Here is a 27,937-nt window from a genome sequence, read left to right on the forward strand (position 1 = left end):
ATCTCAATATTTTTTTTATCTCAACTATCCTAAATGAATGAATGGCACGGTAATATTAGAGTCCGATACTTTCAAATTCTCTTCTCACTCTACTTTTTGACTCTTTTTTAAAAAAAGAAAAAAGAAAAAAGAAAAAAGGCTTTTGACCTGTTCATGTGAACTTGGTTTTGGTGATATCTTTCTTGGACATTTCCTCTTTGCCGTTTCTTTATGTCTTGAAAGTTTGGTTTGGTCTAACAGTTTTATGCGGTGCAATACTAATCCTACCCAATCGCACCTAGCTTCTTTCTATGCGACTTCGCTCGTCATCTTCAAATAAAGAATAATAGATGGCGCTGCCAGCTTTGGTAAGATAATCATTCAGCATTGCGCGTGCCAACTCTCTCTTCCTCTGGCTATACCTAGACAACAAAAAGCAGCTATATATATAAAGGCCTCAAGCTTACTAAAAACTCCACAAATCACACTAGCTCCTCTGTTTCCATCACTCTCCAGCGATCTCTCTATATTCAATTTTTTGAGAGGACTAAACACGTCATACTCTCATTATTGTACTAAATTTCCATCAATGCTTTTGTTTGCTCTCTTCCTAAGTTGCTTAATGGCAACTTCCAAGGCCAATCTCTACGATGACGTCCAAGTAACGTGGGGAGATCAACGTGGGAAGATACTCGAAGGAGGACAGCTTCTCACACTCTCTCTTGACAAGTATTCGGGTTCTGGTTTCCAATCCAAGAATGAGTACCTATTCGGAAAGATCGACATGCAAATCAAGCTTGTTCCTGGCAACTCTGCTGGCACTGTCACCACTTTTTATGTAAGTTTAAATTACTCTACTCACAATGTCACTCTCTAGTAATTCAAGATGAGTTTTTTGTTTAATGTGAAACTCTTGTGCAGTTATCATCTCAAGGAGCCAACCATGATGAGATCGATTTCGAGTTCTTGGGCAACGTATCAGGAGATCCATATATACTTCATACCAATGTCTTCTCCCAAGGGAAAGGCAACAGGGAACAACAATTCTACCTTTGGTTTGATCCCACAACGACCTTCCACACCTACTCCATTGTTTGGAATCGCCAACGCATCATGTAACAATCTAACACTACTTAAATTCCATATGAATCTTAATTTTCTTGAATTCTAATTCAAGATTATATAAGAAGTTTTTCTAATACATTTGCGATACAGTTTCTTGGTGGACGACATTCCAATAAGAGTGTTCAACAACATGGAATCAAATGGAGTTCCATTCCCAAGCAACCAACCCATGAGGCTTTACTCAAGTCTCTGGAATGCAGATGACTGGGCAACCAGAGGAGGCCTAGTGAAGACGGATTGGACCAATGCTCCTTTCACTGCTTCTTACAGAAATTTCAGGGCCAACGCTTGTGTTTGGTCGCAATCTGGAACATCTTGCGGGGCTAATTCTGCCAACAGCTTGCAGAACAGTGCATGGCAGGAACAAGGGCTCGATTCCAAGGGCCGGAACAGGATCCGATGGGTGCAACAAAAATACATGATATATAACTACTGCAATGACTTCAAGCGCTTCTCGGAAGGCCTCCCAATTGAATGCAAGCAATCAAGATTTCTCTAAAACAATTACTACACGACAACACATCACCTTATAACATTTTAGTTATCGATTCGTTCCTTAAATTCTTCGATTCTTTGTTGTGCAAAAAATCATTGTATATCATCAAATAAATTCTTTGAACTTACAGCCATTCCTTCATACTTGATCATCAAATTTGATTACCTACATAGCAATGCAGAGCTTAAACTAGCAGTCTCTTGGATCTTCATCAAATTTCTTAGTATATAAATTCTCTGATAGCGTTCAAAATCGCACTACGCCATCCATCATCAACGTTATCAATGTTATGAAACCCAAATTCATCAAATTGGGCATCCACAGCGACTCCACAATCTGCTAACATCTCCACAAACTCCTGCATCCGATCAATCCTCGGGTCACCTCCAAACCCGATTAACAAACATCGCTGCAACAACCTGAATTTCTCCTTATGCGGACCATCCACCATTGGATTACAATACCGGTGGTCCCGATTGGTCGTCAATGGCAACGCTAGGTCCCACATGAGATCTTGTACGGGTAGTGGAAGAAGCTGATCCGTAGCAAATCGGAGCTCCGAACCCGTCCTCTGGTTCCCACCAAACATAGGCTGGTTCATAATCAACCCGCATATCTTCAATGGCTTCAAATCCAAATCAAGCGCTCGTACAGCGACGTTGAACACCACATTCCCTCCACTACCGCGTCCGGCAAGGTAACACCGTGAACAATCGCCGAAATCTCTTAACCATTCATCACCTTCTGGATCTACAAACTGTTGTTTCGTCCAGAGAATTCCGTCAACGGCATCTTCGTACTGCCCCGGCAGGCGACACTCCGGTGCGAGACGATAACTGATGGAGACGACGATGGCCGGTACTTCGCTAGTTAATTGAGAACACATATTATGGACCGTTTTATCTGCTGCGCTCAAGAAAACAAAGGCTCCGCCTTTGAAGTAGATTATAGTGGGAAGGCGAGCGACGATGCTGTCATTGGAAGGCAATTTTGTGGGTCGGTAAATCCGTGCCCAGAGATTCTTGTCGCGATCGATCGTGACATCCTTAGAAACTACGGAGTCTCCTGGAGCTCCGTGGGGGTTAGCTTGGACGGTTGGGAATTGGGTGAATCGAGTGAGCGTGCCGTCGGGGTTTGGCGCAATGTTGAAGTGCCGGTATGGGCAAAATCCAGACTCGGAGTCGGACATGGCGATCGAATGTCTATTTTTGAGGGTTTGAGATTCAAATTGTTGGTTAATTGTTTTGTTGTATGCAGAAGCTGTGTTGACGGAGGGGTTCTTCAACTGAAAACCCGAAACAGTGGGAGTGTGATTCTGTTGGAGCCATTGATTTTTGGTTCGTTTATTTTTATTTTTTTTTTGATTTTGAATTTCATCATTTTATTCTCATAAACAATGATCGTTGGTATTCTTATTTGGATTTTTATTTTCAGATAGCATTCAGCAACAATATTTTGCTCTCTTATTTAAAATCATGCAGCTTAACAAGTGCAACATTGTTAGATAACTACTGCCAGATTGTTGCAATTGGACTTCTAACCGCATATTTTCCAGACACCCACACTAGAGAACCGAATGTCGGATTTTCCGTGGTTTTGTGGGGATAGGGGGGCTGGAATTAGTCCAGCTAATTCCACCAAATCACCACCATTCAATGCATGAATGCATTAGGTTTGACAACACAATATCTCACCATTTAATGGTGCAGATTTGGTAGAATTAGTGGAATAATTCTAGCCAATCTTTTTCCGGTTTTGTGTCCAACAAAGGTAACTTTGTAGCTCAATTTCTATCCCAACTTTTCGAACTTCAATATCTTGGGGTTTACAGCTACAGCAACTCCATTAGGTTCATCCAGGTGCACCATGTAACTACTCTTGGGTGTCCCAACATTAGTCAATGTTCGCTTGTACGTGAAGCTGACATTTTTTGCTTTACCTTCAAAATTCACTGCAAATGAAGGGTAATTGAGGTCACCAGGTTGAGGAGAAAACTTTTCTGGACATGAAAAACTGCCCCTTGATATTGCAGCGATCTGATAAGAGGTGTATTTTAGGCTACATAGATAGAGTAGATAATCTTCAGCAGTAATATCATAGACAAGCCCTGGATCAACAGCAGCCACGGGATTAACGTGGCCTGAACCAAGTTCGAAAGCTGTTGCTGGATCAAAATAATTCGCAACATCAACAATTGGAGCCTTCTTGTTGTCCATAGTGTAGGCAGTTGTCATGAGCGCTGATTTAATCGCAGCAGGAGACCAATTTTTATGAACTGACGTGAGTAGTGCAACTAGGCCGCTGACATGGGGGCACGACATTGAGGTGCCTGAAATGATATTAAACTTAACACTTCTTTTATCACTCGTGAGCATACTTGGGCTTACTATGGGTGGCCAAGCAGCTAAGATGTTTGCCCCTGGTGCAGTCACATCTGGCTTAATCACATTAAGGTCAACTTTATTTGGTCCTCTTGATGAAAATGCTGCCATCATCGGTGCACGAGTTCCATGCAGAGTCCCCTCGAAGGTAATGGATGCTGTTGGTTTTTCGGATGAGTTTAAATATTTAATTATGGCTTTACCTTTTGAGACACCTAAAGCAATGGCTGGTAAAACGTGTGGATCAGCAAAGAGTTCTTCGCCTTGGGATTCAGTATTGAGTAGCAACATTCCAGCTCCTCCTGCTACTTTGACTTGCTCTCCAATAGCGACTCGGCCATGGTTTCCATGTTGGCACACTACAATCTTTCCTTTGACAAGATTGTGATCGAGTGATCCAGGAATACAATAATCCGCTCCTTCACCACCTGCTGTCTTTCCATACACAAGACGTAAGTGCTTGGTTGCGTGGCTTTGAGATAGTGATGAACCTTGAAACGATAGGCCATTTCCAAGCTTGACGGTTGCTGGGAAGCTCCTATCTAGATAACTAGCTGCAATTGTCATGAGCCACGGCGCAGTATTGGCTACAGTGAAAAAAGATGGGCCCTCATTGCCTGCAGCACATACAACAGAAATCCCTTTTTGGATGGCCCCAAATGCAGCTATGGCAACAACATCTAAATAATAAGGCTCAGCGGCTCCTCCCAAAGAGAGAGAGAGTACATCGACACCATCGGCAACAGCTTGATCAATAGCTGCCAGTAAATCAGCAGTTGCACCACGACCTTTTTCCCACAGAACTTTGTAAACAGCAATTCTTGATGTGTACATCATACCACTTGCTGAGCCACTCGCGAAGCTAAATAAACTTGCCTTGTCTACAACACTGCCTCCTGCAGTTGAGGCGGTGTGTGTCCCATGGCCATTTTTATCTCGAGGGGACAAGAAATCAATTGTTTGATTAATTTCTCCGTAAGCTGCTTCATACCCTTTGTAGTAATATCTTGCACCAATTAGCTTCTTGTTGCAATTTGATGGTGAAAACTTTTTTCCCATCTCGCATTTGCCTTTCCATTTAGCAGGCACTGGAGGCATGCCCGAGTCATGGAAACTGTTGTGTTCAGGCCAAATTCCAGAATCAAGCACTCCAATCACCACGTCGGAAGATAAGTTGGAGGCACTCCATAGTCCCTTGGCAGATTGAAGGCCAAGGAACTGAGGAGTGTGGGTGGTGTGGAGGCTTAGCATTCTATCAGGAGTGGCATAGAGAAAGCCATTCATTTTCTTCAAGGACTCGAGTTGTTTGGTGGAAAGCTTTGCTGCAAAACCAGAAAAAGCATTTTCATAGGAGTAAAGGAGGTCAGGTGGGGTTGTGTCGTCTTCTTCCTCCTCGTCAATTGATGGGTCGTAGACGGAGTCCATCAAATCTTGGTACCATTGTTGGGGATTTGAGGCCTTCATCTTTGTGTGGTCCATGTGAACTATGAATGTTTTCTTCTCTGCAAGAGCAAATGATGCTGCAGCCATGAAGACTAAGAACAGAAAGAATGCTCTGGAGATCATGGTAGCTGCAGATTTGTTTGTAGCTCTCATGTCGCCTCTACCAGAAAGAAAGGAGGATGGAATATGTAGTACATATATAGAAGCATACAATTATAAGTGGAGCACTTTCGTATTCTTTACCTTCAATAGATGTCCCATTTTCATTCGCTCATCGCGACCTACATAGGGTGATTCCATTTGTTTTAATAATCGTTACATTATTTTTTGTGTGAAAGGCAAAAGTTTGGAAGAAAGTAATCCAACTAAAGTAAGCAACTTTTGTATGTCTTTGCTTTATAGGACAAGCAATTTCCGCTTCGAAATAACAAGTGTACTGTGTAGAAAGCAAAAACACAAAAGCTTTGTCTCCAAAGTACTAAATTCCAAAGATCAACGGCGAACGGCCCAGTCAAGCTAAAATCGGATTCTCGTAAAGATGAAAGAGCATCCAAAGATTAAATTATTCGACTTTAATTTGTCCACTACAATGTACAAACTCCATTATTAAAGGTGATTAGTATTGGAGCTTGTCTACTACGATCTCTCTCAAACAGCGAAACATAATGGCTCCGTTTGATAGAATTGATTTTGAATGTTACTTGTTAAGTTGTGAAAAAAAAAACTGAGTTTAAATAAGTTATGATGTGTTTGGTAAAACTGTTAACTGGTTAACGGTTAAGTTATGTAAAATATATTTTATTTGTATTTTTTAAAATTTTAATTATTTTATTTCAATATAAATATTAAATATTATAATTATAAATGAATAAATATAATTTAATAAATTTAATAAATATATTAATTTATAAGCATAATTTATTAAGTAAAAATTATAATTACCTTAGTTTAATATTTAAATAAGTTTGTAATTTAATAGATACTACATATATATAAAAGAAAATATCAAATTAAAAATATATATTATTATAATTATTAATATCAATATCACATTATATGAAGTTTATTTAATTATAAATATTTATAATGTTTATATTAATAAAAAAATGTTAATTAATAAAATAATTAAAAATTTAAAAAGGTTATGTTGAAATTGTTATATAAAATTATTTTTTAATTAATTATAAAATGTTATATAGTTGTGGCCCACGTTTTCTGTTAAAAAAATTAAAAATTTTGTGGAACAGAGCAACCATATCGAAGCCAGTTTGCTGATTTTTATGGTTTTTTTTTATAAAAAATTATATATGGAACGGCTGTGCCAAACAAGCTACATATGTCATTTTATTTTTGTGCTGCTTTGTATATCCTCACAATATGAGAAGAGCCTGATAACATTTGTATGCTCCACATGGAATTTGCATTGAAAAGTAGTGATCCAGTTTCCAAACTATACTGCCATGATTTAGGTACGTGGACTTGGCACAACCGTTGATTGGTCTATTGGGCCTAAAGTCTACACCACGGCTGACCTCCAAAGCCCAGCTCATTAAAAATATAAAAACGAACAAAATCAAACTTTATATTCTCATATTAAAGCATGGAAGAATAATCAATTACTAGTTACGGTGCCGCGCGTTGCAGCGGGACTTATATTGTTATGGTTAGATAATAATTCATGTAAACTTCATATCTTTAGTTTATTCCACTCTGTTTATAACATATCATTATCTTTGTACTTGTACAATAATCGTAGTGAAAAATCTTTTAGAGTTTGCAAAGGATAACAATAATAAAAATGGAGGACTTAAACAATACCACAAAATGCACTTTGAAATACAGAACAAATAGAGAGGGAACTTATATTGAAGTTTATCCTAGCCCCTTGTCAATTGGAAAATTGGTCAAAGCATTCGGTTGTGTCCTGTAGTGGCCATTGAAAAGTTAACCTAGTCCTCCACGCAAGCCCCCTGTCAATTGAAGAACGACATCGTCAAAGTAAGAGCTTCAATATAAAACACAAACCGAGACATTGAACAGGGCAAACCTAAAATGTCAAAGGAAATGATAATTCAATTATGTGAGAGAAACCGATACGCCGCACTTGGTTGAATGAGAAGCTGCTGAGTTTCCTGTTGCACCACAAAAGAAACAGAGAACAGAAAATCAAATCAAGGGTTCATGAGCATCAATATAGACCAATTGTTGTGTAATTTTATTTGTTGGGTTCATGCCATAACTGGGCAACATGTCCTGACCTATAACTGCTACAATCCATCACCAGCATCAAGTGGTAGAAAATAAGCAGGAAAAAATCACCCAGTTTAGTATTTTTAAAATTTTTTGCTTCTATTTTCATCAATGACCGTTGCAAAGGAAAATAAAAGCACATCAACAATAAAGAACAAAGATGGAACCCAACGACAAACATATGAGAGAAAAGAAAATGTGATTAATAACCACAAAAAAGAGTGTGTTTATTGGTAAGGTAATCACATACCTTCACACAAACCAAAAAGGAGAACAAAAAGAACACCATATGAATCTATACATCTGAAATAGCATCCTAATTACTGGCTTACAACTAAATTCAAGAAATGAGATCTAAATGAAATTAAGTTTCAACAGCATTACCACCACCAACATCAAAGCATAATGATCTTTGGAGATATTAGTTAGAGCTCTACTCCTTACCTACGAAGAGTTTGAGAACCATAAGCCTGAACTCAAATGACCAAATATGCATGCCTTGAAACATCGCATTGACCAAACCATCAAAAAAGTGTAGAAAAAAAGTTCTTCCAAAGTCTTAGGACTCTTTGATCAAAGGCCATTAAAACCAATACTTGAAACAAAGAATTATCACATAATGATTTAAAGCTAACTGATGATTTAACACACCTAAGACAAACCAAGTTAAAGAACTCACAGTTGCAACCACATGATATTGAATTTTTCAACTGTTAGGCTAACCTTCCTTTTCCCGACTGTATTCTGCTTCACAAATAGAAAGAGCATGATTGATAGTGCTATAGTATAACTCTCTTCAGATAATAATCCTTCTTCACTCAGTTGAATAGATCGTTTACATAAATCAGTGTAGCGTTGCACCCTTCTTCACTCCTCTTATTCACTTCTAACCAGTCCAAGTATACAAACTATTAAATTTTTACTGGTAGATTTAAAAATTGTTGAAAAATTACTGAAATTATGAAGACAAAGTTGCAATACTAACCGAATGAGAAAGGTCTGTTTGCAGTCATATGAATTGAGAATAATAAGAAATGACCACTTCAATTGACCCAACTCAATGAATAGAAAAAAATGGAAAAGCAAAAGAATCAAACCTTAGAACCAATTAGATCCAGAGATTTCGGTAAGCTTTACATGAAATCTAATTCCCAAAAATTTAAAAATCAGGAAATTAAAGAGTGAGAAGAAACCTTGACAACGGACGAAATCGAAGGTGCAATTCCATGGAACGCGGGAGAATCGACGGAGATCCGAGATATGCCTGAGTCAAATCAGGCTCGCATGTGCCCATGTAATCGATGACCTGGGAAAAAACCACAGAAACGCACCAGATGAGTGGATCTAATCACCCAACATGAAAAGAGCAAAGAATTGCAAAGATGAACGATGAACCCAAGAAGATCAACGATGGGTCGCTGAGTTGTATTGGGAGGGGAGAAGAAAGCAAGACTCCAATCCCCATGCATGAACCCAAGAAAAGCAAGGCCTCAGGCGAAGTAAAAGCAGGTGCATGCACCAGATTTCAGATGTTTACTACCCTTGCGTTGACACGTGCACAAACTGGGACCAAAAAAGACAAAACTATATAAACAAACAAATGAAAAGCAACTGCCCATCATAGCCATCTATTAGAAGAAAGAAAGCAATCCAACGGTACGTTTGAAGATATATACATCCACACGCGAGAGTACAAAGTGAGGAGGGAACTCGCCGCCAAATCACGCCTACACTTACAATTTTATAGATAGTAATAATAACTAGGTCAGTGCCCGCGCCTTGCGGCGGGACTGATCGTTAGAGGTGACAAAAATTATCCTTAAATTGTGTTGGAGTAGTTGGGTATAAGTACTACTGACACGTATGAACGGTCATAAGAGTCGAAACTTAAAACAGTCTGCAAAAACTAAGGATTACAGTTCATCTGCTCCCGATTGCAAAACCTATGAACAGGAGTTACAAATTTTTCTGTTCAAAATTCATGTAACAAAGGGGAGGGAAAACATGCTCTCTAGAATGGATGTATGTTATGTTTCTTTGTGATGGAGCTTCATTACAATGGAAACACATATCAATGTGACTGCTCCTTTCTTGAGTCTTAATATTCACTGGCTGATCAGTCACTGTATGGTGTGGAGGACTAATTCTATGCTTAAATTCAAGTGATGACATCTTTCTACAACTGGGTTTGGCTCTTATTTGCAAGAAATTAACCCACCACTTGTTTTCTTCTTCTGATATATTTTTTCTTGTTTAGCAGCAGCAGCAGAACTTCTTGTTGACAGGATCAAAAGTTGTAAGAAATTGACAGCAACCATCAAGCATGAAGCAAAATTAGTATTTTGCTTTATAAAAATTAGTATAAGTTATTCTCTCTCAAAAAGCAATTATATAAATGATATTTGATCATTATTCTTCATTGACTCCACCCTAAGACACAGGAACCATTACTCGAAAGTGAGTGGTACATAAGCAACCTTGGGATTAAATACTACTAAATAACATAGGTACTAAACACCCATATATGCATACTGATGAAAACATGGGGAAAGTTATATCTGCACGAAATTAGAAATTCACAATTACCTAAACAGCAGATTATCAGCTTCCTTTGTATCTTCCATTGTTACATCAGCAGCTTTATATATGAATGACATTATGAGCAGAATTTTTAATTATTTTTCACATCATTAAAAATGTAAAATAGTTTTTTTATATCACTTGTCAGTCTATCAATAAAGCACTGAAACATGGAAAAAAAGCCTTCTCGGATTTACAAAAGGGCAATGAGTAGTAATTTTAGCGAGCGATAAGTATAAATCCATTCTAGAGTGCTCACGATGTCAGCTTATAATCAAAGTAGAGATGAGAAATAAAAAATGACGAAAAACACAGCTTCTATGTTCTCGGTATATAAACCTATTCCATATAAATTACGGGAATTATTTGCTTCACAACATTCCCTTGTTATTTTTAAGGCTGCAACTGCAATATGTTGTAATGATGTGACAGTTTACTCTGGATACTACAATACCATAAGCATGATAGCTCACCTTTGATCCTAACACAGGCGCTCAAAATTTTGGCCACAGCCACGACATTGCATATCTGCATGCAGAGACAGACACCAGAATTATGTTCCAGATATTCTTATTTTGCTTCACATCATATGATAAAAAATTTTGGCCACAACCACGACATTGCATATCTATATGCAGAGACAGACACCAGAATTATGTTCCAGATATTCTTATTTTGCTTCACATTCTTAAGAAAATTCAGCAGAAAAATAATGAGGGTTAGGCATTACTTCTCATAGCTGTTGAATCGTAGCCATTGCCAAGCAATGCCCTTGCAGCATTGTCAAGTGTTATCATGTCCACCTAATCAAAAGAATATGTATATGAGCAAAACAAAAATAATGGATTATTGTATAATCCATTGTGGAATTAAACAAAAATGCACATTTACATCTGAACAAATGAAATGCTTCATAAAGTTTTGAGAGAGAAGGCACAATGATTTTTCTCTTGTTTTCTATCCAAACAAACAGTCATAAAGTAAATCAAAATCGAAAATTCTAAATATTAAGTCCAGTTTGTGCTTATCAATTTAATCTGGTAGTGAGTTTTCATTAAAAAACCTAGAAAACTCTATGCATTGTTAAGTAAACAATTTGGTGAGCTAAAATGTTAGAGCAAAAAACATAAGCTTATCATGTCCACTGCATCTTGCAGCTTATCCTAAAACCAATAATTAGTATAAGCATTAACAACCTTGAATGCATTTTGCATTGGCAGCAAAGGGAACAAATCCCTTCCTCCCCTCACAATTTACTGCAATTAGATAAGAATATCATTAACCAATACACCTAATAAAAGAGGAAAATATTTTAGACATAGCTCTGTGGTTCTACATAGAATAGTCATAACAAATTTCACTACAAAACCAATTGAAAGCCCCACCATCAAAGAGCTGTAAAAAAAACTTGGAAAACAAACATACCATAGTTTTGACTTTTGCTTAGCAGAGGTTCATGGTAAGTTTCCCTTTTGCATCCTGTGACTGTGCATGGAAATGGTAGTGTTGGATGAAGGATAATTGGTTACCTTATTCTTACAATATTAGAATCATCAGGCAATCTATAAAAAGTCATAATAAGTGATACCAATTGAAAGCCCCACCATCAAAGCAAGTGTGTGAAATCCAACATTGGTTACTAAGAGCATGTTTTATCAGCCCAGTTCAAAATCAAAACAATACACTGCATACAGACAAACACAGAAGGGCATATAACCATATCAATTCTATCCCATCCCCAAGGGAAAGTATGGATTTTCATATTTGAATTGGCTACAACAGGTTATAGAGAAAATTGAAATAAAATAAAACAATGTATCATCTCCCTTACCCGACAAAAGTTCCTAAACCAAATTAAGTTCACTCCCATTTGTGGAGTTCAAAAGGCTAGAATCACAGGCCCCACAAAATTCAAGATTTATTTGCCGCAAAGAAATACTTACTTTTTGTGGAATAGAGTCATCCATGCTAACAAAGTACTGGCTGTAAAAAAAGATAGAAAACAAAGACATGAACATGGTCACCAAAGTTTAACGACCAACTTAATTCCAAGATCTGATGCAGCATGCAAAGAAACAAAAGAAAGACAAAGAACACTAATAACTAACTCATGAAGATGCATTTACCTGTATTAATGTCTAATGCAAATAATCAGACCACCAACCAAAAGGTCCAAAAGAGAAACCTGAAAAGAAACTTACATAGAAAATAAAAATTAAATATAGATAGAGAAACTTTGTTCCTAATTACCATTCTAGAATGGATTGAAGGAAAGTATCTGTAACAGTTAGGAAGGAATATAGGATCCAATATGCAAGTCACTGGTCATAGTCCACCCTTGAATGACTCTATTGCCACCACTGATGCATACCTAAATCACCCAAAAAATACATTATCAATTTAGCATAACAATGTAAAGAACCGATGGGACAAACAATTACTTACAATGGGTACAACAACATCAACACTGGCCTACAATTATTGATAATTTTCAATAAATCAAATTAGCATAAATGCGGAACCAGTGTAGTGACATGAAGGTAAAATTGGGTACTGGAAAAAAACCCCAATGCTAGGAAAGCCTATAAACTCAGTCCATACCAGGTATAACTATTTACATAAATACTCACCAGAGAAAGGCATAGATCTAGTACTCCCATGCTTGAGTTCTGGCCCTAGCAAATTTTACATTTAGGAAATCCCTTTTAATGAGTAGTCTGTATTCAAATCAAATCATATACCTTATAGCAGTGATCAAAGAAGATATATTCTTGCTTATGGTGTTGGTAGAAAATGCTGCATTCCAAATCGGAAAATGCAGCAGTTAGTCTCAGGTGAAATGCACACAAACAAAAAGAAAATGAAGGCCACAACAATAGGAGAGAGGCAAAATATTTAGTCTACTTATTTATTACACAACATGACAGCATAAACCAAGTGTTTCTCTCCTTCTCTGTCCGCAAAAACAATATTCACAACAATTGCAGCCATTGATGAAAAAAGAAAAGACCCAAAAAGAAGGGAGCTTTGGGCTTTACCAGTGAGAGTTCTGATATTGGCTCTTGTTTTCTCTAATCGAACTCCATGTCAGCGCTCCAAAGCTGAGCAGAGCTCATTCAGTTCTTTTGATCCAACTTCACCAAAATTACCCTTCCATCTTCACCTGGTTTACTTTTCAATGGCCGAACCTCCTCAATCAAAGGAGGAGATAAATAAAAATGAAATATCAACAATCTGACTATTAATTCAATGAGCAATAACTTCAAAATCTCAATCCACACCATCAAGACTAACGCAAGTTCGCATTTTAATTGTAAAATCAAATTCATAGAATTCTTCATGGAAAGAAAAACACCACGCACCTGAATTCATAGTAGCTACAAAATCAACCAAAAAAAAAAGCATAAAATCTTGAAGATGTCATTGAGATTGTGGTAACAGAGGATAAAATCCTATGTTTTCTAAATTGTTAGGTTTTGCCATACCAATTGTTAGGTATTAACACACGGATGGTTGACACCGCACAGATTCAGTGTTACGGGGATAAATAAAACAGAGGGCATTAAGCGAAATTAAACATGGAAAAAACTTAAAAAAATATCACCTCAGCCGTCAGAGTTGGAGTGTAGATTGAAGTCAGAAGAACAGATAAAAGACCAAACACCAAACCCATCAAAGCAAAAAGTGAACCTGTAGGTAAAAGAACAACTGCACAAATCCAGTGTTTTTTCTTGACCAGCAGAAACAAAGCACGATAAACCAACAGAAAGAGCTAACAAAATCAAAGTAACGGAGTACACCACAGTATACCTAAATCGAAGAACCCAGGCATGCAAAAAACTCTTTTCATCGTCTGAAAATTTAGAGATAGAAAACAAATTGCTAGAATAGGGAAATAAACTCCAAACAACAAAAAAATTATAACGAACGAAATTCACTAAATCAAAATTAAATGAGAAGTATGAAAAGTAGAAGTGTCGAAACACACCCAAATCACCTGTAACGGCGGAATAACCGGAGCAAGTATTGAGAGCAAAATAATCGAAATCCACCCCAATAACCCGTTGCAAGCAGGATTCGAGAAATTGAGAGCGATTGTGGACAGAGGTAAAACCGAATGAGGCTGACCGGGAAGATGCATGAACGGGAAAAAGGTATTTTGTGATTTGGCATATTCTCGGACAACGGAGATTGCAGGTCACATAGAATCAACGAAAGAAAGCAGAGGCAAAACCGAAGAAAGACAAAAGTTGGGATTGAAATCGTGAAACGTGAACATGAAGAAAGAGAAGACGGAGCTCGTGATTTAAGGTGCATGTATCGTCGTGTACGACCTGGATGAAAGGAGAGTGATAGGAATCCAACGGTCCGTATGAAAATGAAAACATCCACACACGCGAGAGTATGAAAAAAGAAGAGAACTCGCCGGGAGAAGGCCCCAAAAAACTGAAGAATAGAATAAAGTAATGATAGATAGATAGATAGATAGATAGATAGATAGATAGCTCCGAAAGAACCATATCCTCTAAACAATATAAATAAGAATGGAATGGTTATCATTCTCTTAAGTCTGAACTCTTAGAGGAGTTCAAGAGAAGTGAAGGGTTCGTGGAAATCCTTCTTCTCCGATTCTTCCTCTCCTATTACTGTTTCAGATCTCCTTCTCTAAGTATTTTTTTTTCATGTTTTGAGTATGGATAATGTTTGATTCAGAATTTCTTCTCTCCAACTCTAGATATCCTCCATCTGTTGTGGATTTTCGATCATTGTCGTTTCTAGTGTGTTCCAACAACATATAATTGATTCATAATGATGAGACTCCTAGATCTAAGAGAGATGGACATCTCTTCTTGAAGGGGAAGCCAAGATCCTTGATCTAAAATCATGGTGTTGTTCGTTTGATATTTTTCACTCTATACAACCCGACATTGTCTGGTGAAGTACAGTGTACAATGTTCGGTGTTGTTCGGGAGTATCCGGTGATGACCATTGTTTGTAAATTTTCTTTTGGTTCTCTTGTAATATGTCTTTATGGTAGCACAGTGTCGTAAGATCTCAAATTATCTTACCCTTTGGGTAAATGAATACAATTCGGTTCATGATGACATTTTTCAAAAAAAAGAAAAGAGAATGAAATGGATATCTTACGAGTTAATCATATTTCTTTGGTAATTGTGGTCTTTAGGGTTACATTTGAATCGTGTGTGAAGCAACCGGCTTGAAAAACAATGAAGTCGCCACCAATTGATTTTTAGGATGCAATTGGACATCCGTTCTGGTCTACGAGAAAAATGGGCAAGGGGGTCTATTGAGCATGGGGAAGGTGTTAGGCACCCCACAACTCCCGAAAACGGTTACCTTTGAATGTTTTCCTATTTGGCTCTGATTTGTTTTTGAAAATCCCATTTTGATGGGTTTTATTGGGATGTAAATGAAAAATCCACTTGGAGTGGTTTGGAGAACAAGGTGCACGGGATCATTGGGGCCATTCCCGGCTTGGCCAAGGATTGGAGAAAACACTTGGAGTGGGTTTGGATATTTGGGAAGAAGGGACTCTTGAGGACTTGGTTGATGTACCAAAAGGGCCCACAATCAAGGAATATTCAATTTAAGTCTTACTCACAATTATGTTCTTCATGAGAAAAGAAAGAATCTATTTATGGCTCATTGAATGGGTCAAATATCTTTAAACCCACCGTTGAGTCCGTAAATAAATTCTCCTAATCCCTAAAAACACATTTGCTTTCAGGATCCACGAAATCCAAATGTTTTCAATGAATGCCAATGGAACCCCAATATCTTGAAGGCTCTTTGGTATTTAAAGAAAACATAAGGATTCCATAATTTAATCTTGATGTGTTTTATTAATGTGAGACGGCTTGGATTAATCCAATGACTAACGCGTTGCATTTATTTTCATGGCATTTAAACAATCCTAACATGCATCTAAGACATGGCATAATGTGAGAAATCAAAATCCTAAGCATGCATTCTAATGCAATCATCATTCACAAAATCATCTCCTAATATCTATATGCTTCTAACACCCTAACATATTTATGTATGCATTTCTATTTTTACATCCACTATTTTTTATCCAATTACAAGGCTTACTCTTTACAATTATGTACACAAGACAAATATAAAATATTATACAACAATTGGGATGTTGCCCACGAGACCCATTGCTCAAATCCGGCCCAAATCCTCTAAGTCGCCCTTCGGCCCATGCGGTCACAAGCCCGATCCAAGCCCAACAAACACAAACACAAACACAAGAATGGTCAAATGGGATCCAACGTCATAAAAACTCAAATCAAATTAAGTCCATATACATTATAAATATGTATACATAAACACATATATACAAATATACAAACTAGAATATATACATATACGAACACATATACAATCTATATATATATACACACACGCCGCATGCATGCATGCGCACACTCACCATATAATACACATATACATGCTCACAATATATATATACACAACACTGTATACATATATATATACATATATATATACACACGAACACACATGCCATATATATATATATATATATACATATCCCATATATATATACACGCACACTATACATAACATATATATATACACATCCCATATATATATACACGCGCACACACAGCCTATAATATATACACATCATATATATATACATATATAAATGTATGGACACAAACAAACTCATATATATATATATATCTACCATATAAACATGTACATGACAGACCCATATCCATATGCAAACACATATATACTAGTTGCATATAATAGATATACAAATTGAGCATAAGCAAATGTTTGTACAGACTGGATCTTTATGCAATTCCTATATGCACCTATAACCCACATACAGACATCAACCTTAACAATATGTTTAAACCGGACATCAACAACAAAGAACAAATAAACATCCTTCAAATCCAAAACGTATTATAGATCCTACACATTGGAATAGAACCAGGAGGAACATATCCGAAAGCTTTACAAAACCACAACCATGAAATCGAACCAACGATATTGAAACAGGATCCGGTATGACACGATTCACACTGGTATTGGTCAAAGAAATGAATCCGGCTTAAGCATGGGGGTAGGGAGCAACATATGGGTTTAGCAAATAGATATCCGAAAATTTGCAGAGATTGAAACACACACACAAACAAAAATCATAGCTAAAATTAAAAGGGGTTTAGTGCATATAGGTCACTGAAAGATACCCCCATTTGCAATTAGGTCACCCAAAGAAAAAAATTTCAAATTAGGTAACTCAATGTTCCAATTTTAAGCAATTGGGTCATGAGAGTCTAATTCCGATCAATTAGTCACCGAAATTTGCTGACATGTCACAAATGGGCCGAAATATGATATAAAATTAAATTAAAAAATGCCATGTGGAATTAAAAAATGCCATGTGGAAATAAAAATTAAAATAAAAATGTAAAGTAGCATATATCAAGAAAAAACAAAAAAAAATATGAAAAAAAAATTCTCCTCTCTCATCAACTCCTCTCTGCCGCCCCCACCCACTCCATCTCTACCCTCCTCTCCACCTCCACCCACTCCAACAATTATTTCTCTACCAAAAGAGGCAAAGAACCAAGGAGAATCAAGGAAGGGTATGGGTAACCCACTGCCGCCACCTCTCCTCCACCCTCACCGCTGTGCCTCCACCTCCCCTTTTCACATCACCATGGTCCAGATCTGGACAGTAGCCATCACCCCCTCACCCAACCCCCTCCGCCTCCACCTTCCCTTCCACATCACCATAGTCTAGATTTGGACCAAAGCCACGCCTTTGAGGCCTCCGATAGTCTAGATTTGAACCAAAGCCACGCCTTTGAGTTCTCCGATTGTTGAGGTTCTGGCAAGCAATCACGAATGGACTTGACCTAAAGGTTTCATTAAGGTTATATGCTTTCTCATCTGCTGAGTGTTTTTTGTTTTGCTGGATGGATTGTTGTTCTTCTTCTGCTTCTTTTGGAGTTGGGCTTCTTCGGTGGTTTTGTGGGTTCTTTAGGTTTGAAGCCTTTCTTTTAGCTCTAGGCTTGCTGTTCTTCTTCTGCTAGGGAAGAACCCAAACAATTACCAGAGAATTTCAATTTCTGGTTTTTTTTTTCATTTGTTTTTATTTAAAATGACATGTATGTGCCACATCATTAAAAATCCATGTCATCGCCTCAACAGTGGCAATTATCTTACATGTCAGCAAATTCTGATAATCAATTGACCGGAATTGTACGAGAATGACCTAATTGTTTAAAATTGGAACATTGAGTGACCTAATTTGAAACTTTTTTCTTTGGGTGACCTAATTGTAAACGAGGGTATCTTTCAGTGACCTATATGCACTAAACCCAAATTAAAAGTGTGTGTGAATCATCACCTTTTCGATCCCAAGCTAGAAAAGACTGAATCCTTTTCTTCTCCTTGCTGTTTCTCTCGACCTCCCGCTACTCTTCCTTCCTCCCCGTTGCTCTTGCTTCTCTCTTGCCTTCCCCGTTTTCTTTTTTCTCTTCCTCTTTCCTTCCTCTCTTTTCTTCTCCTTCTTCTTCTTTTTTTTTTGCGCCCTTAAATCCTGCCACTTCTTCTCTCCTCTTCTTTCTTTTTGTTTTTTTTTTCCTTCTTTTTTTCCTCTTTTTTCTCCACTCTCTCACGCCACCTCTCTCTAATTTATTTTTTTCTCTTTCTTTTCTCCTACTCTGCCCCACGTCTCCCCTTTTTTCTTCTTTCTCCCCCTTTTCTTCTTTTCCACCGATTTCACTCCCCTTTTTCTCTTCTTTTCTTTTTACCACTTTATCATTTTGTTTTTTTTTGTTTTTTTTTTATTTTTGTTTCTTCTATTTATTATTTTTGTATTTTTTGTTTTGGCCGGACGAAAACCGGTTACTACAGTGTGAAATGCATATAGATAAATAGAAGCGAGACAATAAGCAATGATACAACTCCGCCAAAATATAACTCACATTTTATCCTAAACGAATGGGAAGTGCTTGATGTTAAGTGAGTCTTATATGTATACGCTTTTGTGTAGAATAGAGTCTATTTTAAGTTTGTAATTCACAATCAAGCCGCGTATGTTCAATGGCTTCAAATCCAAATCAAACCGCAACATTGAACATAACATTCCCTCCACTGCCACATTCGGCAAGGTAATACCATGAACACATTCGGCAAGGTAATACCATGAACAATCGCCGAAATCTCTTACGGGGCATTTGGTTGCTAATCCAATGAGTGTGAGGCGAGGATGAGATGCGTGTGAGATGAACATTACCATGTTTGGTATGAAATAAAGAGTGAGTATAAGTGTTAGAATTTTAATTGTACAATTTCCATACTATCCAATTTTTTGTACATAAAAATAAGAATAGATTAATTTAATGGTTGTAATTACTTCTTAATAAGGAATATAATAATCTTTTGAGTATCAAACTTATTCTCCCTTGTGGAGATTAGCTAATCTCACCACTGTAGTGAGTTTGGCTAATCTCCATAAGGAGGGAATGAAGGTGGGATGAGTTTGGGATTGCACCCTCCCAAACTCAACCAAACGAGAGAATGAGTGATTCTTACCCTCGGCTCGCCTCATTCCCCCTTCAAAATGCCAACCAAATGTCCGTTAGAGTGTGTTTGGATTGAGGGATTTGAGGGGAGGGAAGGGAAGGGAAATGGAAGGAAGAGAAAGTAAGAGAATGAAAGAGAGAATACATTTTTCTCTCCTATGTTTCGAGAGATAAAAAAGAAAGGAAAGAAAAGTGATTTAATTTATTAATTTATCCTTACTTTGTTATGTTTAAGTATTATGTATAAGGATAAAATAAGTCTTTAACTTATAATTTAACTTATAAATAAGTTAATTATTCATCCATTCCCTCCAAATGACTCCATTTTAAGGAAGAATAATTTTTATAAAAATTTAATGAAATCTTCCTTCCAAATCCTCTCAAATCGCTCCCCTTAATTTTTTTTGTAAACTATCAAAATAAGGAAATTGAAAGGAAACTCCATTTCCCTTCTCTTCCATTCCCTTCAAATCTTTCAATCCAAATACACTTTTAACCGTCCATCGCCTTTAGGTTCTACAAACTGCTGTTCCGTCAAAGGCGTCTTCGTACTGCACCTACAGCCAAAAATCTGGTGCGAGACGGTAACTGACAGAGACGACTATGGCCGATACTTCACTGGTTAATTGAGAGCTCATATTGTGGACCGTTATATCTGCTGCGCTCAAGAAAATAAAGGCTCCGCCTTTGAAGTAGATTATAATGGGAAGGTGAGCGACGATGTTGTCATTGGAACACAATTTGGTGGGTCGGTAAATCCGTGCCCAGAGATTCTTGTTGCGAATTTTCGTGACATCCTTTGAAACTACGGAGTCTCTTGGAGCTCCGTGGGGGTTAGCGTGGACGGTTGGGAATTGGGTGAAATGAGTGGCGTGCCGTCGGGGTTTGGCGCAATGTTGAAGTGCCGGTATGGGCAAAATCCGGACTCGGAGTCGGACATGGCGATCAAATGTTGATAGAGGTGGGTGTGAGATTCAAATTGTTGGCTTATTGTTTGTTGTACGCAAAAGCTGTGTAAACGGAGTGATTTTTCAACCGAAAAGCCGAAAGCAGTGGGAGTTTGTTTCAATGGATAAAGAAGCGAATAGACCGAGTTATGTTTCAAATTACACAAAAACGTGAAAAGCACGTCTATGGAGAGAGTTGAGCAATTCCAAAGCTTCAAAGTGGACCGTTGTACTCCATTTATTGTTCTAAGAAGTCTAACTTGCTAATTTTCCGTTGGAGCCATTGAATTATGGTCCTTTTTTTTTTTTTTTCCCTCTTTGATTTAGAATTTATCATTGTCACGCATTCAATATGTCGCAAGGGCTTACGCACATCAAGAGACCTTGTTTCATTGGGTTTATGGACAAGTAGGATTTGCTATTCAATGAGGGTTGGCTGCTACGATGGTGGCACGCATACCTTAGGTCTCTTATTGTATTTTGCTGGTTCCTTTTTGTGTCTTTTTTTTTTCCTCCTGTTGTCGTCTGTCCTAGGTTTATTTCATATTAACATTACTTGTCAATAATTAATATATTAGATCATATGTTTTTGCTTTAAAAAAAAATTGGTAAGTTCTCGTGTATTTCATTATCCAGGAATAGTATAATGTGTACAATTGTATGTTGTATGGTTTCCACTAATTATGAGCATATTATGGAAACTAAATCAATCTAAATAAGGTCTGGGCAAATGCTCTGTTGTTGCTAGGCATTCGCTGGGTCACGCACTATACTGTGGACAAATACTTATTAGCCTGGAAATCTATGGGCAATTACAAGCATCAAATTAGACAGCTTTGTTCAATTGATCCTGATGTCTGTGATGTGGCTGATCTTGATTGAAAGAAATAATAGAATTTTTAACAACATCGAAACTAGTTTAGACAATTTCATGGATAGATGGTTGGATTGCCTAAAATCTTGGAGTCTTTCTTTCTTAGGGAATATTTTTGATCTTATGAAATTTTCCTCTCTGTGAGTCTCCTGGGTTGCACCTCCTTGGTGCCTTAATAAAAATTTTCCATTCAAAAAAAAAATCAATCTAAATGAGGAGAGATTACGTAGAGATTATAGACATGAAAATAAACTCTAGGCAAAGTAAATTACCGTGATTCATGCAGTCAATTGCCATATTCCATGCTTTGTAAAATCTGTCAATTTCCATAGTTGATGCTCTATCATCACTATTCACTACAAATAAGAAAGAAACAAATATATATATATATATGTTACTCGACTGGTCAACAGCACCACCATTTCCATGGCTTCTCAAGAAGACCATCAATCACGAGATTTCCCAAAAGTGCTGCTTTTGAAGCCCATGAGCACTCTCATTGGTGAACAACCATTTACGTCCACCAAGTTCCAATATTTGAAGGCCTACGAGTCACCTCTAGCTCTGCATCAGTTCTTGGCCACTCACGCACAAGAGATCCAGGCAATCCTCTCCTACGACAGCGCCCCTGTTAACGCGGAGATCCTCCGCCAGCTCCCTAATGTGCGTGTGGTCGTCACCACCACCGCTGGCGTAAACCATATCGACCTGCCCGAGTGTTGCCGCCGTGGCATTATTGTTGCCAATTCGGGCGATATTTATTCATCTGACGTGGCGGACGTGGCCGTGGGTTTACTGATTTCTGTGTTGAGGAAAATCACCGCTGCTGATCGGTATATGAAGCAAGGGCTTAGGGCTGCCAGAGGAGATTATCCTCTTGGTTCTAAGGTCTGTGTTCTTCTCTCGCTATGATCACCTTGAAAGTTTGAATACAAATATTACAAGTTCCAATGCTGATAGGATATTAACTTTTAAGTGATGGAAAATAGTATAAGCTTCCCTTCCTGGTTCGAGTTTTGGGACAAAGACACAAACTTCAATTTGTATCGTACGATACATTTTTAACAACGTTTGTACTCTGGAAATAACAACTGTGACATGCATATCAACATATTCAATCATGGACATGTAAATGTACTTTTGCAATTGGAATTGATTTGGAAGGAACATGAGAATAATTTGAGCGGGTGCGAGGGTTTGTCATTTAATCAAGTAATGAAATAATGTGGTTAAGTAAGAATCAGATCTTCGAAAATCCGCTGGATTAGTATTATGAGGATTTTTCCCGGCTTGAGGACCCATTCAACCCATACCCAGGTACTCTACGTTTTGGGCTAGGCAAGGTCGCGACTCGAGCCTTCGCCACTAGTCCACGCCTCTATGGTGATGTTGATATGCTTGCGGGCCGACCTACCCCATGGGAGAATGGATTAACCGGTGCATAAGTGGCTGGAGCGGACAATTCCTTGGGTGTGGTGTGGACCCCACAGGGGCAGGAAAAAAAATCCCCACAAGTATGTACATGTATTCACAATTTCACAGATTGGATCCGTTAATTTTCAATTTGGTTGGGAAAAAGGAAAACCGATCAAAAGTTAATCTTTTGTTTATAACTCTTTGGATCATAAATTGCTTAGTTCATGAGATTCTAATAAATTGTAGGGATCAAGTTTGAGTTAAGAAAGGGATATTATATGTTCTCTGCATCTTTGATCTTGTACAAGAACTGTTGTCCAATGAATATGCATTATGCTGCTTGGTGTTTCAGAAGAGTAGTTTTCTGATTCTGTGTATTTTTTGTAATTTGTGTTGTCAGTTGGGAGGCAAGCGAGTTGGGATTGTCGGACTAGGACACATTGGATCCCTAGTTGCTAAAAGGCTTGAAGCTTTTGGATGCCAAATATCTTACAACTCCAGGAAGAAAAAACCCTGTGTCTCGTACCCCTTTTATGCAGAACTACGAGAACTTGCAGCTAATAGTGATGCCCTTATTGTTTGCTGTGGATTGACTGAAAAAACTTATCACATGATTGATAAGGAAGTATTAGCCGCTCTAGGGAAGGATGGAGTAATCGTTAATATTGGGCGCGGGCCTATAATCGATGAGAAGGAAATGGTGCGACGTTTGGTGCAAGGAGAGCTTGGAGGTGCTGGTTTGGATGTGTTTGAGAATGAGCCTGATGTTCCTAAGGAGCTCTTTGCATTGGACAATGTTGTGATGACACCACATAATGCAGTACTTACACCGGAATCTTTGAAGGATGTAGCGAAACATGCGGTGGGGAACTTGGAAGCTTTCTTTGCAAACAGACCATTACTTTCTCCATACATGGATGAATGAATTGAGTTTGCTGTTTTATCCATCGGCATCGATACGCCAGTAGTCTATTCGGTAGTTCTGTTTATTCTGTTAATTGGAGGTGAATTTCTCTTTTGTTTTTTAACTATTAAGTCATGACAAACATATTTGAAGGAAGATATATCATATGTGTCCCCAATCAGATACATTGTCTGAACCAGTCCCTATTTTTTCTTAACCAAATTTCTCATATGTTGTGTTTTTATGTAATTGGTCTTCAGTCCGTGTGATTATATTCTTTATTTTCGGTCTTTTTTTATATAATTTTGCTATTGCTAAAATGTACTTTAATTTCAGAACAAAAACAAAATTACAGTACAATAACAGTTACTTTGACCTAAACATGTAACCAGCTAGAAACACACTGTGCATTAAGCACTTCTTAACAGTACAATAACATTTCATTACAAGGAAACCTTACTTCCTTTGACACACTCTTATTTCAAATCTTCCAGCTTAACAGGGGCAACATTTTAGATAACTACAGCAAAAGTTGCTGCAATGGGACTTCTAACGACATATTTTCCAGACACCCACATCAGAGAACCGAACGTAAACGTCGGATCTTTCACGGTTTCGTACCCAATAAAGGTAACTTCGTAGCTCAATTTCTGGCCCAACTTTTCGAACTTCAATGTATTGGGCTTTACAACTACAGCAACTCCATTAGGTTCCTCCAGGTGCACCATGTAACTACTATTGGGTGTCCCAACATTAGTCAATGTTCGCTTGTACGTCAAGCTTGCATTTTTTGCTTTACCTTCAAAATTCACTGCAAAGGAAGGGTAATTGAGGTCACCAGGTTGAGGAGAAAACTTTTCTGGACATATAAAATTTCCTCTTGATATTGCGGCGATCTGATAAGGGGTGTATTTTAGGCTACATAGATAGAGTAGATACTCTTCTGCAGTAATATCATACACAAGGCCTGGATCAACAGCAGCTTCGGGATTAACATGGCCAGAACCAAATGTGAAAGGTGTTGCTGATTCAAAATCATATGAATCAACGATGGGAGTCTTCTTGTTGTCCATAGTATAAGCAGTTGTCATGAGGGCTGATTTAATCGTCGTAGGAGACCAATTTTTATGAATTGACTTCAGTAGTGCAACTAGGCCGCTGACATGGGGGCAGGACATTGAGGTGCCTGAAATGATATTGAACTTAACACTTCTCTTATCACTCGTGAGATCACTTGGGCTTACTATGGGCGGCCAAGCAGCTAAGATGTTTGCCCCCGGTGCAGTCACATCTGGCTTAATCACATTAAGGTCAATTGCATTTGGACCTCTTGATGAAAATGCTGCCATCATCGGTGCACGAGTACCATACACAGTCCCCTCGAAGATTATCGATGCTGTTGGTTTTTCAGATGAATTTAAATATTTAATTATGGCTTCACCTTTTGAGAAACCTAAAGCAATGGCTGGTAAAACGTGTGGATCAGCAGAGAGTTCTTCGCCTTGGGATTCAGTATTGAGTAGCAGCATTCCAGCTCCTCCCGCTAATTTCACTGTTTCTCCTGTCGCAAAACCTCAATTACCTCGACACACTACAATCTTTCCTTTGACAAGATTGTGATCGAGTGATCCAGGAATACAATAATCCGCTCTTTTACCACCTGCTGTCGTTCCATACACAAGCTGTAGGTGCTTGGTTGCTTTGCTTTGAGATAGTGATGAACCTTGGAACGATATGCCATTTCCAAGCTTGACGGTTGCAGTGAAGCTCCTATCTACATTACTAGCTGCAATTGTCATGAGCCACGGCGCAGTATTGGCTACAGTGAGAATAGATGGACCGTCATTTCCTGCAGAGCATACAACAGAAATCCCTTTTTGGATGGCCCCAAATGCAGCTATGGCAATAACATCCAAATAATAAGGCTCAGCGGCACCTCCCAAAGAGAGAGAGAGTACATCAACACCATCGGCAACAGCTTGATCGATAGCTGCCAGTATATCAGCTGTTTTAAAACTACCCTGTGTTCCCCACGCCACTTTGTAAACAGCAATTCTTGATGTGTATATCATACCACTTGCGGAGCCACTCGCGTAGCCAAATAAACTTGCCTTGTCTACAATATTGCCTCCTGCAGTTGAGGCAGTGTGCGTCCCATGGCCATTTTTATCCCGAGGGGACAGGAAATCAATTGTTTGATTAATTTTACCGTGAGATGCTTCATACCCTTTGTAGAAATATCTCGCCCCAATTAACTTCTTATTGCAATTTGATGATGAAAACTTTTTGCCCTTCTCACATTCGCCCTTCCATTTAGCAGGCACTGGAGGCATGCCCGAGTCATGGAAACTGCTGTGTTCAGGCCAAATTCCAGTATCAACAACTCCAATCACCACGTCGGAAGATAAGTTGGAGCCACTCCATAGTCCCTTGCCAGATTGCAGGCCAAGGAACTGAGGAGTGCGGGTGGTGTGTAGGCTTAGCTTTCTATCAGGAATGGCATAGAGAAAGCCATCTATTTTCTTCAAGGACTCAAGTTGTTTGGTGGAAAGCGTTGCTGCAAAACCAGAAACAACATTTTCATAGGTGTAAAGGAGGTCCGGTGGTGTTGTGTCGTCTTCTTCCTCCTCAATTGATAAGTCATAGACGGAATCCATCAAATCTTTGTACCATTGTTGTGGATTTGAGGCCATCATCTTCGTGTGGTCCATGTGAACTATGTATGTTTTCTTCTCTACAAGAGCAAGTGATGATGCATCCATGAAGACAAGAAACATAAAGAATGCTGTAGAGATCATGATAGCTGCAGATTTGTTTGTAACTCTCATGTTGCCTCAACTAGAATGAAAGGAGTATGGAATATGTAGCACAAAGAAGCACACAATTATATAGGCAAATAGAAGATAGGTGTTCCAAGTAAAATCCAGTGGTCATAGAACTTGGATTTGTTTGCGTTTTCAAGTGGGCGGAAATGGGTCATGTATCCTTTCTCAATCAATCACATTCCACGACAATGTAGGTACTGCATTATTAAAGGTGATTAAATTATTGTAGCTTGTCGCTCTCTCAAACAGCGAAACAGATGCAATCATTCTATTTTTACCTCTACAAGTGATGTGAGCCTGATAACATTTTATTTGTCCGCTCCGCATGGAATTTTTTGCTTGAAAAGTAGTACTCCAGTTTCCAAAAGAACCATATATATATTCTGTAAACAATAATATAAATAAGAATGGATCGAATGGATATCTCATGAGTTAATAATATTTCTTTTGTAATTGCGCTCTTTTGGGTTACATTTGAATAATATTTGTGGAATGCATATAGATAAATAGAAGTCCGACAACAAGCAATGATATAACCCTAAAATATAACTCACATTTTATCATCAACCAATGTGAAGCGAGACAACAAACAATCCATAGAAGCGAGAACCCTGAAGACCCGCAGGTTTAATCATGGAAAACGAGAAACACACGGGCTTAAGCCATACGTCTACACACACATCTGATTTTGTTAATGAAACTTGTCATACATCTTTTTCAATCTTTCATGTGGGACAAAGCACATCTTTCAAAAAATAATTTTCATTACTTTTTCCTCCTTGTGAGACCCAATGAAATAACACCACAAAAATAAAAAATCTCAATTTGGCCTCACTTTTCAGTTAACCAATGGATGGGCTCACCTCACCACAAATATGGATAGTTTTAGTCACACTTCACTTTTTTCTAAAGACACCCCAGTTTATCAGTAACCCATTTTTTTTAAAATTTTCCTAATAGCACCCAAAGTATAGAAAAAATTAGAAAATTTAGGAATACACCCCATGCCCATAACAATGATCAAAAACAGGGGATTACTTGCATTACCATTCAAAAACAGAGTGCAATTCATTAGTTAGTGCATGCTTAGCAAAATTAAACAAAAAAAAGGGCACATA

At 38.0% G+C, this 27,937-nt stretch overlaps 4 protein-coding genes, 2 long non-coding RNA genes and 1 pseudogene across 35 annotated transcripts; 2 read left to right on the plus strand and 5 right to left on the minus strand.

Moving 5' to 3' along the window:
- Positions 1-601: 601 nt before the first annotated feature.
- On the plus strand, positions 602-1,603 carry LOC119981820 (xyloglucan endotransglucosylase/hydrolase protein 22-like). The gene is made up of 3 exons (XM_038824965.1): positions 602-817; positions 901-1,034; positions 1,195-1,603. Exons 1-3 carry the CDS (start codon positions 602-604, stop codon positions 1,601-1,603), a joined length of 759 nt encoding a protein of 252 aa, XP_038680893.1.
- LOC119982343 (probable carboxylesterase 9) lies at positions 1,496-2,930 on the minus strand. The gene has a single exon (XM_038825665.1). The coding sequence runs from the start codon at positions 2,787-2,789 to the stop codon at positions 1,821-1,823; it is 969 nt and encodes a 322-aa protein (XP_038681593.1). The 5' UTR covers positions 2,790-2,930; the 3' UTR covers positions 1,496-1,820.
- Positions 2,931-3,026: 96 nt separating this feature from the next.
- On the minus strand, positions 3,027-5,805 carry LOC119982342 (subtilisin-like protease SBT1.1). The gene is made up of 2 exons (XM_038825664.1): positions 3,352-5,805; positions 3,027-3,192 (listed from the first exon to the last, which is right to left on the minus strand). Exon 1 carries the CDS (start codon positions 5,575-5,577, stop codon positions 3,391-3,393), a length of 2,187 nt encoding a protein of 728 aa, XP_038681592.1. The 5' UTR covers positions 5,578-5,805; the 3' UTR covers positions 3,027-3,192; positions 3,352-3,390.
- Positions 5,806-7,099: 1,294 nt separating this feature from the next.
- LOC119982347 lies at positions 7,100-9,426 on the minus strand. 7 transcript variants are annotated; one of them, XR_005464356.1, is made up of 6 exons: positions 9,351-9,426; positions 8,868-9,237; positions 8,354-8,418; positions 8,059-8,118; positions 7,472-7,556; positions 7,100-7,394 (listed from the first exon to the last, which is right to left on the minus strand). It is a non-coding gene; the product is annotated as an uncharacterized LOC119982347 (long non-coding RNA). The 7 variants fall into 7 exon arrangements; XR_005464357.1 differs by having other exon boundaries at positions 9,335-9,413; XR_005464354.1 differs by having other exon boundaries at positions 8,398-8,560; positions 8,868-9,411.
- A 72-nt stretch (positions 9,427-9,498) lies between these two features.
- On the minus strand, positions 9,499-13,884 carry LOC119982348. 24 transcript variants are annotated; one of them, XR_005464367.1, is made up of 10 exons: positions 13,293-13,884; positions 12,996-13,050; positions 12,885-12,923; positions 12,505-12,625; positions 12,381-12,439; positions 12,198-12,237; positions 11,680-11,739; positions 10,985-11,057; positions 10,728-10,782; positions 9,499-9,945 (listed from the first exon to the last, which is right to left on the minus strand). It is a non-coding gene; the product is annotated as an uncharacterized LOC119982348 (long non-coding RNA). The 24 variants fall into 24 exon arrangements; XR_005464377.1 differs by having other exon boundaries at positions 11,680-11,938; XR_005464379.1 differs by adding an exon at positions 11,451-11,510 and having other exon boundaries at positions 12,381-12,625.
- Positions 13,885-22,095: 8,211 nt separating this feature from the next.
- On the plus strand, positions 22,096-24,262 carry LOC119983023 (glyoxylate/hydroxypyruvate reductase HPR3-like). The gene is made up of 2 exons (XM_038826670.1): positions 22,096-22,562; positions 23,491-24,262. Exons 1-2 carry the CDS (start codon positions 22,101-22,103, stop codon positions 24,013-24,015), a joined length of 987 nt encoding a protein of 328 aa, XP_038682598.1. The 5' UTR covers positions 22,096-22,100; the 3' UTR covers positions 24,016-24,262.
- Positions 24,263-24,471: 209 nt separating this feature from the next.
- LOC119981821 lies at positions 24,472-26,822 on the minus strand (annotated as a pseudogene).
- Positions 26,823-27,937: the final 1,115 nt, after the last annotated feature.

Source organism: Tripterygium wilfordii, chromosome 17, assembly GCF_013401445.1.
Source record: "Tripterygium wilfordii isolate XIE 37 chromosome 17, ASM1340144v1, whole genome shotgun sequence".
Taxonomy (NCBI): Eukaryota; Viridiplantae; Streptophyta; class Magnoliopsida; order Celastrales; family Celastraceae; genus Tripterygium; species Tripterygium wilfordii.